This window comes from Lactuca serriola, chromosome 5 (assembly GCF_051521515.1).
Source record: "Lactuca serriola cultivar US96UC23 chromosome 5, Lser_US96UC23_V15, whole genome shotgun sequence".
Classification (NCBI taxonomy): domain Eukaryota; kingdom Viridiplantae; phylum Streptophyta; class Magnoliopsida; order Asterales; family Asteraceae; genus Lactuca; species Lactuca serriola.
This window is the reverse complement of record NC_136412.1, coordinates 135,686,048-135,697,580: the sequence shown is the minus strand read 5'-3', so window position 1 is coordinate 135,697,580 and position 11,533 is coordinate 135,686,048. Positions and strand designations below refer to the sequence as shown.

General features: G+C 32.2%; 1 protein-coding gene across 1 annotated transcript; it reads left to right on the top strand.

Annotated features, from left to right (window-relative positions):
- Positions 1 to 3,748: 3,748 nt before the first annotated feature.
- LOC145053005 (BTB/POZ domain-containing protein) lies at positions 3,749 to 10,965 on the top strand. Its single transcript, XM_079000965.1, has 12 exons — positions 3,749 to 4,159; positions 4,803 to 4,986; positions 5,095 to 5,163; positions 5,252 to 5,350; positions 5,784 to 5,863; positions 5,960 to 6,653; positions 7,560 to 8,203; positions 9,163 to 9,247; positions 9,346 to 9,397; positions 9,498 to 9,547; positions 9,917 to 9,964; positions 10,713 to 10,965. Exons 1-12 carry the CDS (start codon positions 3,843 to 3,845, stop codon positions 10,887 to 10,889), a joined length of 2,499 nt encoding a protein of 832 aa, XP_078857091.1. The 5' UTR covers positions 3,749 to 3,842; the 3' UTR covers positions 10,890 to 10,965.
- The last annotated feature ends 568 nt before the right edge of the window (positions 10,966 to 11,533 follow it).

Below are 11,533 nucleotides of genomic sequence, written 5' to 3'. Positions count from 1 at the left end.
TCTTTGGAAGGAGGTGGACGATTTCTAGGATATTCAAGGTATCTAGAATATTTCTTGCAGATAAATAGTAAGCTAGATAATTACCAATTTGATTACATATTATTTTATTCATTTTAGGGTTATATAGGGTTTCCAAGTTACAGTATATAAGACACTCTTAGGCTCTAATTTTCGGCCACTCCTCCTACTCAACATATAGCTGAAAATTTCATATCCTCTATTCTCACTCAAAAGCTTCTTGTTGCTAGTGTTGAGTGTGAATCATCAGAGGCACAACAATTGTGATGCTAGCTTCCAAGTTATTGAAGAAAGGATTCTTGATTGTTTACTACAATAATCAACAAGGTAATTAAACCCTAACTTTTATTCTGATTAGGGTTCTTGTTGTTTAATAGAATTTTACATCAATAGTTTTATGACTTAGATCTTTAGGTTACATGTACCCTTAAGTTTTAAGGATTTATCCGGTTTAATACATGTAAAACCCATCACTTTGTCTACCTCGGAGGGTCCTGAAAAAGATTAGTAAACAATAGGTAAGAAAAATGCTCAGTGCGCATACACATTACTCAACCGTTATACTAATCGTATGCCTTTACACAACACATACATTCACATAATCACATAACCCATAAATCTCTAACACATATTGTTGGTACCAACTCTAAACTGGAAGGCTGATTCCCCGGAAGGGTCTATCTTAGACACTGCAAATATAGGGACTATTCACTTCCCTCGAATGGTATATCATTGTCATTCAAACCTTAACCACTTCTCAGAAAAGGACTATCATGGTCAATAATTTTAACACATAAACATATACAACTAACATAATAAATAAGTTAGTGTAACTCACCTGAACAACAAAGAAGACAAAGCAATACTACAGTCTACATGCAAGGGCTTATATGAACACCCGCCTATATGAACACCTATAATATATCAATAACACACACTTAATCCATATTTCAAGTATTACTTTATAATACTAAATTTTAAGTTTATTGTTACTTTTAAAATCGTTAAAACGATTGGTTTACATACCAAATTACCTAACATAATCCCATTCTCATGAAAGATTGATACTAATCATTAAAGAACATTCCTTTATATTTCCATGGGGATGAATAGATGCTCTAATTATTTTTCCATAAGTTTCTATTGATTTCACAAATCGACTACAAAAATTGATTATTTTTCTAGACTAATTAGTGAAAATAGTCACCAACACTCTAGAAGGATTGAGAATCATTAAATGGAAAAATTAAATGTTAAACTAGAATCTTTCACTAAACTCAATCCATAACTTCATGTACTTTTGATTTTTCTATAATTATTTACACATTTTACAATATGACTATTGCAAACAATTGTCTTTTTGGACCGATCTGTAAGGAATGTCAATTCCATCTTATTCGGGAATGGAATCAAACCAAATCCAATTTATGGAAGAAACTAAAAATTCTTACCAAGATCCAAAAAAACCTCATGTAATTTAGAGTTTCATATATTTAATTATGATTTTTACAATATTACCAAAGTGATCAGTGGAATTTTCGAACCATCATGCATTTGATTCAATTCCCCGACATTTGTATATGGAATCAGATCAAGCCCTCGATATGGATGAAAATAGACATTCATACCCTTCTAGGGATATATTATGTGTGAAAATTAGATTATCCAATGATTTTATATGATTTTTCAAAGTTAGGAACAATTTCAAGATTTTACAAAACCAACAAGTTTGAGCTTACATTCCAATCAACTCATTAAGTAATTAATGGTAAAATCATAAACATTCATTTCAGTGAAATACTAGTTTTAAACATTCACGAGGAGTATGTTAACAAGAACATCTTAATGGATTATGAGCTTATTCAAACAATCAACATGTGAACCCACTTCTTCACATTTAGCTCATTAGAAGAGGTTTATGGGTATGGTTTTCAAACCAAGCCTGTTAAATGCTTAATACTCCACAACTTGACTAAAAATGTAACACCATTCATTCCCTATCAAGTAGTGGTTACATGTTGGTGCAATGGTGGTTATAGGAAGCACCAAGCCCTCACACCAAAGCTCAAAACCATAAAAGAAAGAAGAATGTAGTTATGCAACCATTTAACTAATGATTCTAGTAAAATCACCAACCTTACCACCACCAAATGATACCATGGTAGTGGAATGGTGATTTCCCAACATCCATGACAACCAGCAACAATGGTTATGAATTGTGGTTATGATTGTGTATTTTAATGAAAAAAGACGAAGAATGAGTTAAAATGAAGATATTTTAACTGCTAGAAGATCTTAAGGAACAAACCCACCTTATCATCCTCTCCCCCTCTTACGACAATGCTCAAAGCATATTTTGGCCGCGACAATGACGTATTCCAGCGACATGAGACAAAACATGGCAGTAAAAGTGGTGGTGCTCCAAAATCGATTATCCCCTTCTTCCCTTTCACTCTTGGCGACTCACACAACAAAAGAAGCTAGTGTTTAATTAGAGGAAACATGATGTAAGCTTTAATATGAAAAGAAAAGGAATCCCCCCCCCATGCAATGACGGATTCAAAACAAAATGCAAGCGGGGTCCAAAAAATACATAAAAGTATAAAATTCTGAAAATTTAATCTATTTTGGGTTTTTTTTTAGTAAGAAAATGACAATGAGAGTGTTTAATGTAAAAGTGGGTGCCAAATAGAGTATTTTTACTAAAACTTAGATTTTTATAAGACTATTTAGTAATAAAAACTATGAGACCCACCTCCAAGTGGGGCCATGCACCCCACTTAATGGGGCTGCATGCTACTGCCCCCATGACCATGTGTGGGGGACAAAATGTCCAATGCGGTTTGGTCTTTTGATAGTTTTAACCTGAAACTCTATCTCCTTCAACAAAAGAGGTTTCCAGAAATAACACAATACCCCCTGGATTTTTATATTTCATTTATTATTATTATTATTATTATTATTATTATTATTATTATTATTTTAGTCCTTTTATTTAATTTAATTCCTTAAAATGTTTTATTATCTCATTTAAGCCATTTAATTAGTCAAGATGTTTATTTGAGACATTTTTAGTTTTAATTATTAATTCATCTTTTTAAATCTATATAATACATTCCATTAAGTTAATTTACTTGTCAAACTTTAAAAGTTTATCTATAATTGTATAATTATTTATATTGTTTATTAAACTATTTTTTTGTAATTAATTATACAAAAATTGGGCGTTGGAGAATACGATCCGAATATTCTCTACATAACATACATGTTGTAGCATGTCAACTAACACTAACTAAAAAGACTACAAACACAAAGTGACTTTGTTTTCAGAAGCGTATAATAAAAAACTAAAGTTCAAAAGTAAGTTGATAATCAATAGCAAAGTTTTACTTGAATCTAGTCAATAAGAAAAAAGAAAAGTAGAACTCAATGATGGATGTAACACCTTCTCAAGTTAAGAATTTGGCTATCATATCTAAACTTTGAAAAACCTATTTATAACATCAAGTTAAACAATATATTTCATTACTCAATTTTTAAGCACGTGTTTACACATATCTCCTAGTTATATCATATCATAAAATAATTACAAATAAAATTTTAACCATAAAAAAGAAATTAACAAACTTATTGTAATAAATGTAAAAGAAAAACTAAAAATGCTTCTAACAAAAATCAGTCAATGTAAAAGGATCTACGGATATATAACTTCAATTGTTTGTACCAACAACACTGTTTCTTCCTTGGAACGGGAAAAGTTTGCCCTCTCTTTACTTTCCTTTTCTTGTTCTTCATTCCCCATTGATGAATTAATACGTAGATTCATGGAATCACAAACGCAGCAATACCCTAATAACAATATCAATCATCACCAACACCGATCATACGGAGGACGAGGAAGCTCAAGCACGAGCACAAGCACCGCAACAATGGAAATGGCGAGACAACCCTTACAGCAGCACTCCGACAACGACAGAAGCAGCGGCGAACTCCGCGCACTCGATTGTAACCTCACTTCCTTATGTGATCATATTCAAATGGAAGGTTTCAACAATGGATCCTTCTCAGATGTAGTCGTTCAGGCCATGGGCGCTACTTATCATCTCCACCGTCTCATCCTCTCTCGTAGTTCTTACTTCAGGTTACAACTCTCGCTTTTTTTTTTTTTCTTCAGTTTTATCCCCTTCTTATTACATTGACCCTATGCTTTTTGTGTAATTAGTGGGAATTCACTCATATGATAGTGTGGTATAAGCTAATTGAAACCGTAAGTGATTGATAAAGTAAAGTAAGAATGAAATCGAAACTCTGAAGATGACTACAATTGCTATCTTAAAGCATATTTCAATGTCGAAATAGGAGTAATTTTGGAAAATTGGATTCATAGACTGTAACTGGAGTGACTTTTTGAAGTAGTTGATACCTATTGCTCATATATATCTTAGGTATCATGATCTGTTTAATATAGGTTACTTTTATAAACAAACATGCAGTAATTTGCAGAAAGAATGACTTATAAAGTGAGGGATATGATAAATTAACATTGCTAACCTTTTATTTAACAAAATAAGATGAGGAATATGCATTCTCATATCATTTTCAAGAGTCTTGATAGAAGTTTGAGTTTGATTTTTGATACAAGCACAAGTTAAAACACTGATAATTCTCTGCATCTTTCTTCCTAGAGGTTGGATTTATCGAATAATTTATACATTCAAGTCTTCTTGCTTCTTCTTTTTATAAATATTTGATCATGTCATATTGCCATTGATTGTACTATGTAGAAACATGCTTCATGGTCCATGGAAAGATGCAAATGCACCAGTTTTGACCTTACATGTGGATGACAACAATGTTAACAGAGAAGCCATTGCTATAGCTTTAGCATACCTATATGGAAATCACCCTAAACTTGATGACAGTAATGCATTTCGTGTTCTTGCTGCAGCTTCATTTCTTGACCTTCAGGTATCCTTGTAAATTATTCAGCATTTACATAATAAAAGGGAAAAGGGTAACATGGGCATTATGTTCTTTATTGATTGAATCTTGTTACTTGTATAACTTTTCTTGCAGAATTTATGTGCGATTTGCACTGATTTCATTATATCAGAACTCTGGACTACAAACTTGTTAGCATATCAGGTTTGAGACCTTTTTTTTTTTTTTTTCTTGTTATATCTTTCATATCATATATAGATATTTTTATTTAGCATTTGCATGTTTACTGTAGGTTTTTGCAGAGGGCCAAAATTATGGTGAACATGGAGAACGTGTTAGAAATGCTTGTTGGGGTTATCTTTGTCAAAGTGGGGCCATGGAGTTGAAAGAAGTAAGAAAGGAAATCTTATGTCTATTATAGCTTCTGTTTTCACACCTTTGTCTTTCTTAATAGGGTTAAATTCAAGAAATAGTAACATACTTTCATTAATCTCTTTTATCATAGATTCATATCATAGTACTTTTGTTTTTTCCTATTACAACCTTGTACTTTGAAAAATCTACCAATTATAGAAATAAAAGTAAAATACTATAATAAACAAATAAAGAACAACAAGCTGCTATTGCTTCCATTTAGCCTTTAAAACATTCAAATTCCTGAATGTAATTTGATCAAATGATCTTGACCTATTTTGTCTTTTAATAGATATAGCCTCAATTTTTTGTCTCTATTCTATTCTTTTCTTTTTCTTTTTCTCTTGGAAAATAATTTATATAATTTTGGAAGAGTTTATGCTTCTAGATTATCATCTTTCAACTTACAGGTGCTTCCAAAGCTTTCCTCTCAAACACTGCATGCATTACTAACTTCTGATGAACTATGGGTGCCTAGTGAAGAAAAAAGGTAAACATACTCCCCCCTCCCCCACCACACACACACACACACAAAAGTCAATTTTTGTAGAATACTGAGTTAATCTCACATTCCCTTTTAATAAAGGTTTGAATTGGCATTATACATCCTCATCTCAAAAGGTGCATTTAGTAAATCAGAACATCCAGATAAAAGTGGGCCCCTTTCCAAGACTTTGACCAGTCAACTATCATGTGAAGGAGAAGTTCATGATGCTGCCCAAACCATTCTAGTTGAGCTTGCTGACCGGATTGTGGATTCCAAAACCGGGCTGCCCGAATTCAGACGCCAAGTACAAGAATCCGGATCCGGTCAGTCTAACACAGATCCAAAATGCCACTGCAACACCGAACAAACTACACCCATTCCTCCTACAAATGACCTCAACTACCCTTCATCTTTCCAAGACATGCCACATGGCGCTGACATGGCAACAATGGAAGATCAAGGGGAAGGGCCATCCGAAGAGGGGTCTTGTTATCAATTGAATAATAATAGTTGGCTTAATGTAGGGCAAAGATTTGGGAATGACAATGAGTGGGGTAGGTGTGGGGTACCCCTGTCATGGGGTGGGCGGATTGTTGGGAGAAGAGAGTTGAAGAGTTGTGCTAAGGGGGTTTGTGGATTGAATAGTGATGAATATGATACTTTTGTTAATATATTTGAAGGGGGGTCACTTTTGTATTGTAATATGACTTTTGAGGCTCTTTTAAATGTGAGGAAGCAGTTAGAAGAATTGGGGTTCCCTTGCAAATCGGTTAATGATGGTCTTTGGCTCCAGGTATTGCTTCTAGTAACTTGTTTGTTGTTTGCTATTTAGGGACTTTTTTGTCTTTTTCCCATTAAGTGGCATATTGAATTATTGATATATGATGATAAACATTTGAGAAAAGGGAAAATAGCACAAAAGACACTAGGTTTACACCAAAATTCTAATTTGACATTGCTTTTTTTTTTTTGTCTCAAATTTGACACTGTTTTCCAATTTGTTACAATTCTGACCACTTGGACCGGTCAACCTGGTGACATGGCATGATGGCATCCCAGTTTTGATGACGTGGCATGCTTACGTGTCAAAAATGATTTTTTTTCCACAAAAGACACTGAGTTTTCATTTATTTTGATTTTGACACCGTTTTTTTTGTTCCAAATCGAATATCATTTTTTCCAATTTTTTCAATGTTGACCATTTTGCATTTTCCAAATCGAACAAAATTGGAAAAAATGATGTTCGATTTGGAACAAAAATAGTGACAAAATTGAAAAAAAAAATTAAACTTAGTGTCAAAATCGAAAAAAGTGAAAACTTAGTGTCTTTTGTGGAAAATAAATTCAATTTTGACATGTCAACATGTCACGTCATCATGCCACATCAGTAGTCAAACCAGTCAAATGGTCAGAATTGTAACAAATTGGAAAACAGTGTCAAATTAAAATTTTAGTGTAAACTTAGTGTCTTTTGTGCTATCTACTCTTGAGAAAAATGTTGAAAGTGCAATGTTGTAATTGTAATAAAATAAAATGAAACTAGGATGCTATAATACACATATAAAAGAAAGTACATTGCTATTTTTTACATTTACCCCAAGACAAAACAAGGGCAAATTCGTAAAAACTTAGTAAAGCCAAAACTACATTCCTATTTCTTACATTTAACCTAATCATACATTTTATATTACCTTAATAGACACTTTTAAGCCAACGTATCCACGAAATAGGCGCAGACACCTGCAAAAGTTGTTGCCTAGTCAGCATGGCATGTCAGTGTAGGCCACCATACGGATTCACACGCACCGGTTACTACATGCAAGAACACGATCAAAACACTTCAACAACCGGTATAGGAGACGTGTACGTAACCGACTCCTCTCAGGGCGAAGTAAATGGACTATTTCGCCCTGTGCGCGTGCACGTGCGCGGTACCATCGACGGGCTAGCGGGTATCGGACGCGGATCCACGTACGTCCCCGCAACCGCATGGCCGCCAACACGTTTTGTGTTCTCGCGTGTCCCGTTCCATATGGGGAATAGGAATTGTCAGCAGTCGATTGGGAATGGGAATGGGAATGGGAATGATGATGTGGAGAACAGAGAGGAACAACAACAACAACAACAACATCAACATGGTGGGGATGGGTTGACTGCTGTGGTGGGGTTGAGTCAAGGGAGTGGGGAGGGGTATGATGGGGATTTTGGTGGGAGGGTGAATGGGGTGCAGATGATGGATTCTTCGTCTGAAGATGGTGGTGGAGTTGAATGGGAGAATGAAAGTAGTTCTATTTCGTTGGATATGAAAACGCCTTTGAGTCATTTTCCTCCTTTTCGATTTGGGTTAGTTTTCAATTGATTTTGAATCTATGTAGTTTATTAGGGTTTGATGCTTATTTATGCAATATAGTTTCATGCTTTTACCAATTTATGCAACAAAGTTTTATTTGTTTTTACCAATTTGTGCAACAATGTTTATCTTTTTTTACAAATCTATGCAACAATGTTTCTCTTTTTTATTGATTTATGCAACAAAGTTTAGTTTTTTTTTTTTTTTTTTTTTTTTTTTTTTTTTTTTTTTACCAATTTGTGCAACAATGTTTCTTTATTTTACCAATTTATGCAAAAAAGTCTCATTTTTTTTTTTTACCAATTTGTGCAACATTGTTTCTCCTTTTTACCAATTTATGCAATAACGTTTCAGTTTTTTACTAATTTATGCAACAATGTTTCTCTTTTTTACCAATTTATGCAACAAAGTTTTATTTGTTTTTACCAATTTGTGCAACAAAGTTTCATTTTTTTTTACCAATTTCTGCAGCGAAGTTTCATTTTTTTTTTTTTAACAATTTATGCAACAATGTTTCTCCTTTTTACCAATATATGCAACAATATTTCTCCTTTTTACCGGTTTATGCAACAATGATCCATTTTTTTTTTTATCAATTTATGCAACAATGTTTCTTTTTTACCAGTTTATGCAACAAGATTTAAACTGTTTACCTTTTTATGCAACAACATTTCACTTCCTTTTGCCACTTTATACAACTTCCATGAATCATGCAACCACATTTTTATGTTACAAATAAAACGTGTTCTAAAATGAAAAATCATTTCATATTTCATCCAAAAAAAACCACTTTGTTGCGTAAACAAGCATTTAACCCTATTTACTAATACTGGTTTTAATTTTCATGTTTTTGACTTTTTTCTATCGAGTCAAAAAGTAACACTCATATATAGATTATCTAACATTGTTTTTTTTTTTTTTTTTTTTTTTTTTATTTATTATTACTTCATAGGGTGGAATTCCAAGATGTTCTTCGGCTCAATGATGGACAAGTCAAACACTCTCCTGAGTATTTCTATGCTGGTTCTTTATGGAAGGTATGTTATTGTTTATAGCATTATCTAAAAAGTAAAAACATATTAGAAAATAAAAATAAAAATAAAGAGTTTTACTTATACAATTGTGTGTATTATAGGTAAGTGTTCAGGCTTTCAATGATGAAGATCCTCAAGGGCGTCGAACTCTTGGTAAATTTTCATCTAATTAAATAATTTTAATAATTGATTATCCATGTCATAATATTTTTTTTGTATAATTTTGATTTGTAAATTGTAATTATATTTATAGGATTGTTTCTTCATCGAAGGAAGGCAGAGATACCTGAATCATTTAGAAAGGTTTGTCACTACAAAATAATGCAAGAAATAGCAACATACTTTTTTTCATTTGTTTATTTATTGTACAATTTTACTTCCATTTATTTCTATAAAAATTCAAAGTAGAATGTTGTAATTATGTAAAATTTTCAAAGCATGATGAGAAAAAAATGAAAATACATTTGTGTATTAGAAAGAAAGGAAAGCGGGATGCTGTTATAATTTATACACAAAAATAAATGAAAGTAAATTGTAAATTGTATTTTGATGACATTGCTCAAATTGATAAATAAATCAATGGAAATACATTGCTATTTTTAGCATTTTTTTGTTTTAACTTTTCTTAGAACTGTTATATTATTAGTGACTTACTGGAGATATGATTCTTAGGTTCATATGTATGTGGATGCTCGTGAGAAGGTTACTGCTCGTTATCAGGTAAAGTTATACAAAAATTTAATTGGAATAATCCAAAAATTTCATGTAGAATGGACCATTTTGCCCCTATCCTCTTCAAACCCAAGATGCACAAACAAAGGTTTTGTTTTTAGGGAAAGAAAAGGAGATGACAAAAATGGAGAAGGGCAAAATGGTCATTTTCATGTATTTAACGAATAGGATGTTACCTTGGACTACCATATTAAAAAAAAAGTGATATAACACAGGGATAGAACTGTAATTTACTCAAATTATAATGATGCTAATCAGAAAATAGGTAAAATTTAACTTGTAAATCTGCCAAGTGCCAAGAAAAGAAATCCGGCAATTATTGAAATATTTATATGGGATTAGGGTCCTTTTTTGGGTTAGAGAAAGTTACAGAAATGGTCCCTATGGTTTAAAAAAATTACAGCACCCATCCTATCTCCATATAAAAAAGATTATTTTACCCTTTATGTTTTATATTAGTAATAACAGAAAAAAGAAAAAAAAAGATATCAGAAAGGGTAGAATAGTCCTTTTACATGGACAGAGGGACTGATGCTGGAAAAAAGAAAAAATATATTAGAAAGGGTAGAATAGTCTTTTTACATGGTCAGAGGGACGGGTGCTGTAGTTTGTTAAAACGATAAGGATGTGACATATCGACATTATCTCAAAAGTTGGATAAAAGGTGTGATTCTAACGAAAGCACAGGGACCAAAACTGTAATTTACCCTAAATAATGTTTTCATTTTATTTGCAGTTAATTTGTCCATCAAAAAGAGAAGTGATGGTGTTTGGAAGCTTTAAACAACCAGGAACCCTTTTACCAAAAGCTCCCAAAGGATGGGGTTGGCGTACAGCTTTGTTATTTGATGAGCTTGGAGAACTTTTACAGAATGGGTCCTTGAGAATAGCTGCTGTTGTGCAACTTATATGACTTGCATTTAATTTTTTTTATTTATTTTCTTTTCTAGTATTAAAAATTAAAATACACCCGTATTTGCCATATAAAAAAAAAATATATATATATATATATATATATATATATATATATATATATATATATATATATATATATCTGATTGAATTAACTACTTATTACAAGTAAATTCACTCTTGAGTTTTGATAACCATTGAAGATGAAGATAAAGTATATAACCATTGAATTTAAGTTTTTATTGATTGAAGGTTCTAGACTCTATGTTCGATGATTATGGGTTTTTGGTTGTACATTTTGCATTAATGGAGTTTTAACTTGTGCTTTGATGTAAATTGGAAATTCAAATCCTTATCATCAATAGATTCATATGTTATGATTTGAGTTAGATTATATAAGGTTAAGTTCAACTCATGGTTAAAGAATCAATGTTGTAGTCAATTTTGATGTTATGAAGCTTTGTAGAAGTTTATGAGCTCTAATCATGGTGGATCATCCATTGGTCCATTTAAATTTGAAATTGGTTATGTATTTTAAGGTTCTAACATGATTTAGATGTAGATTCTGAGTGTTCTATGTTCAAGTTATTGAAGGAAATCCAATGTAGAACTTATAAGTGGTGTTTTGAAGCTTTATGGAAAATA

What these genes read in the sequence shown, in the direction of transcription:
- LOC145053005 (XM_079000965.1), top strand. Translation starts at nt 3,843, where the DNA reads ATGGAATCACAAACGCAGCAATACCCTAATAACAATATCAATCATCAC. An exon ending in ATGATGGTCTTTGGCTCCAG is followed by an intron (nt 6,654 to 7,559) that starts GTATTGCTTCTA and finishes TTACCTTAATAG; the next exon opens with ACACTTTTAAGCCAACGTAT. An exon ending in AGGTTACTGCTCGTTATCAG is followed by an intron (nt 9,965 to 10,712) that starts GTAAAGTTATAC and finishes TTTTATTTGCAG; the next exon opens with TTAATTTGTCCATCAAAAAG.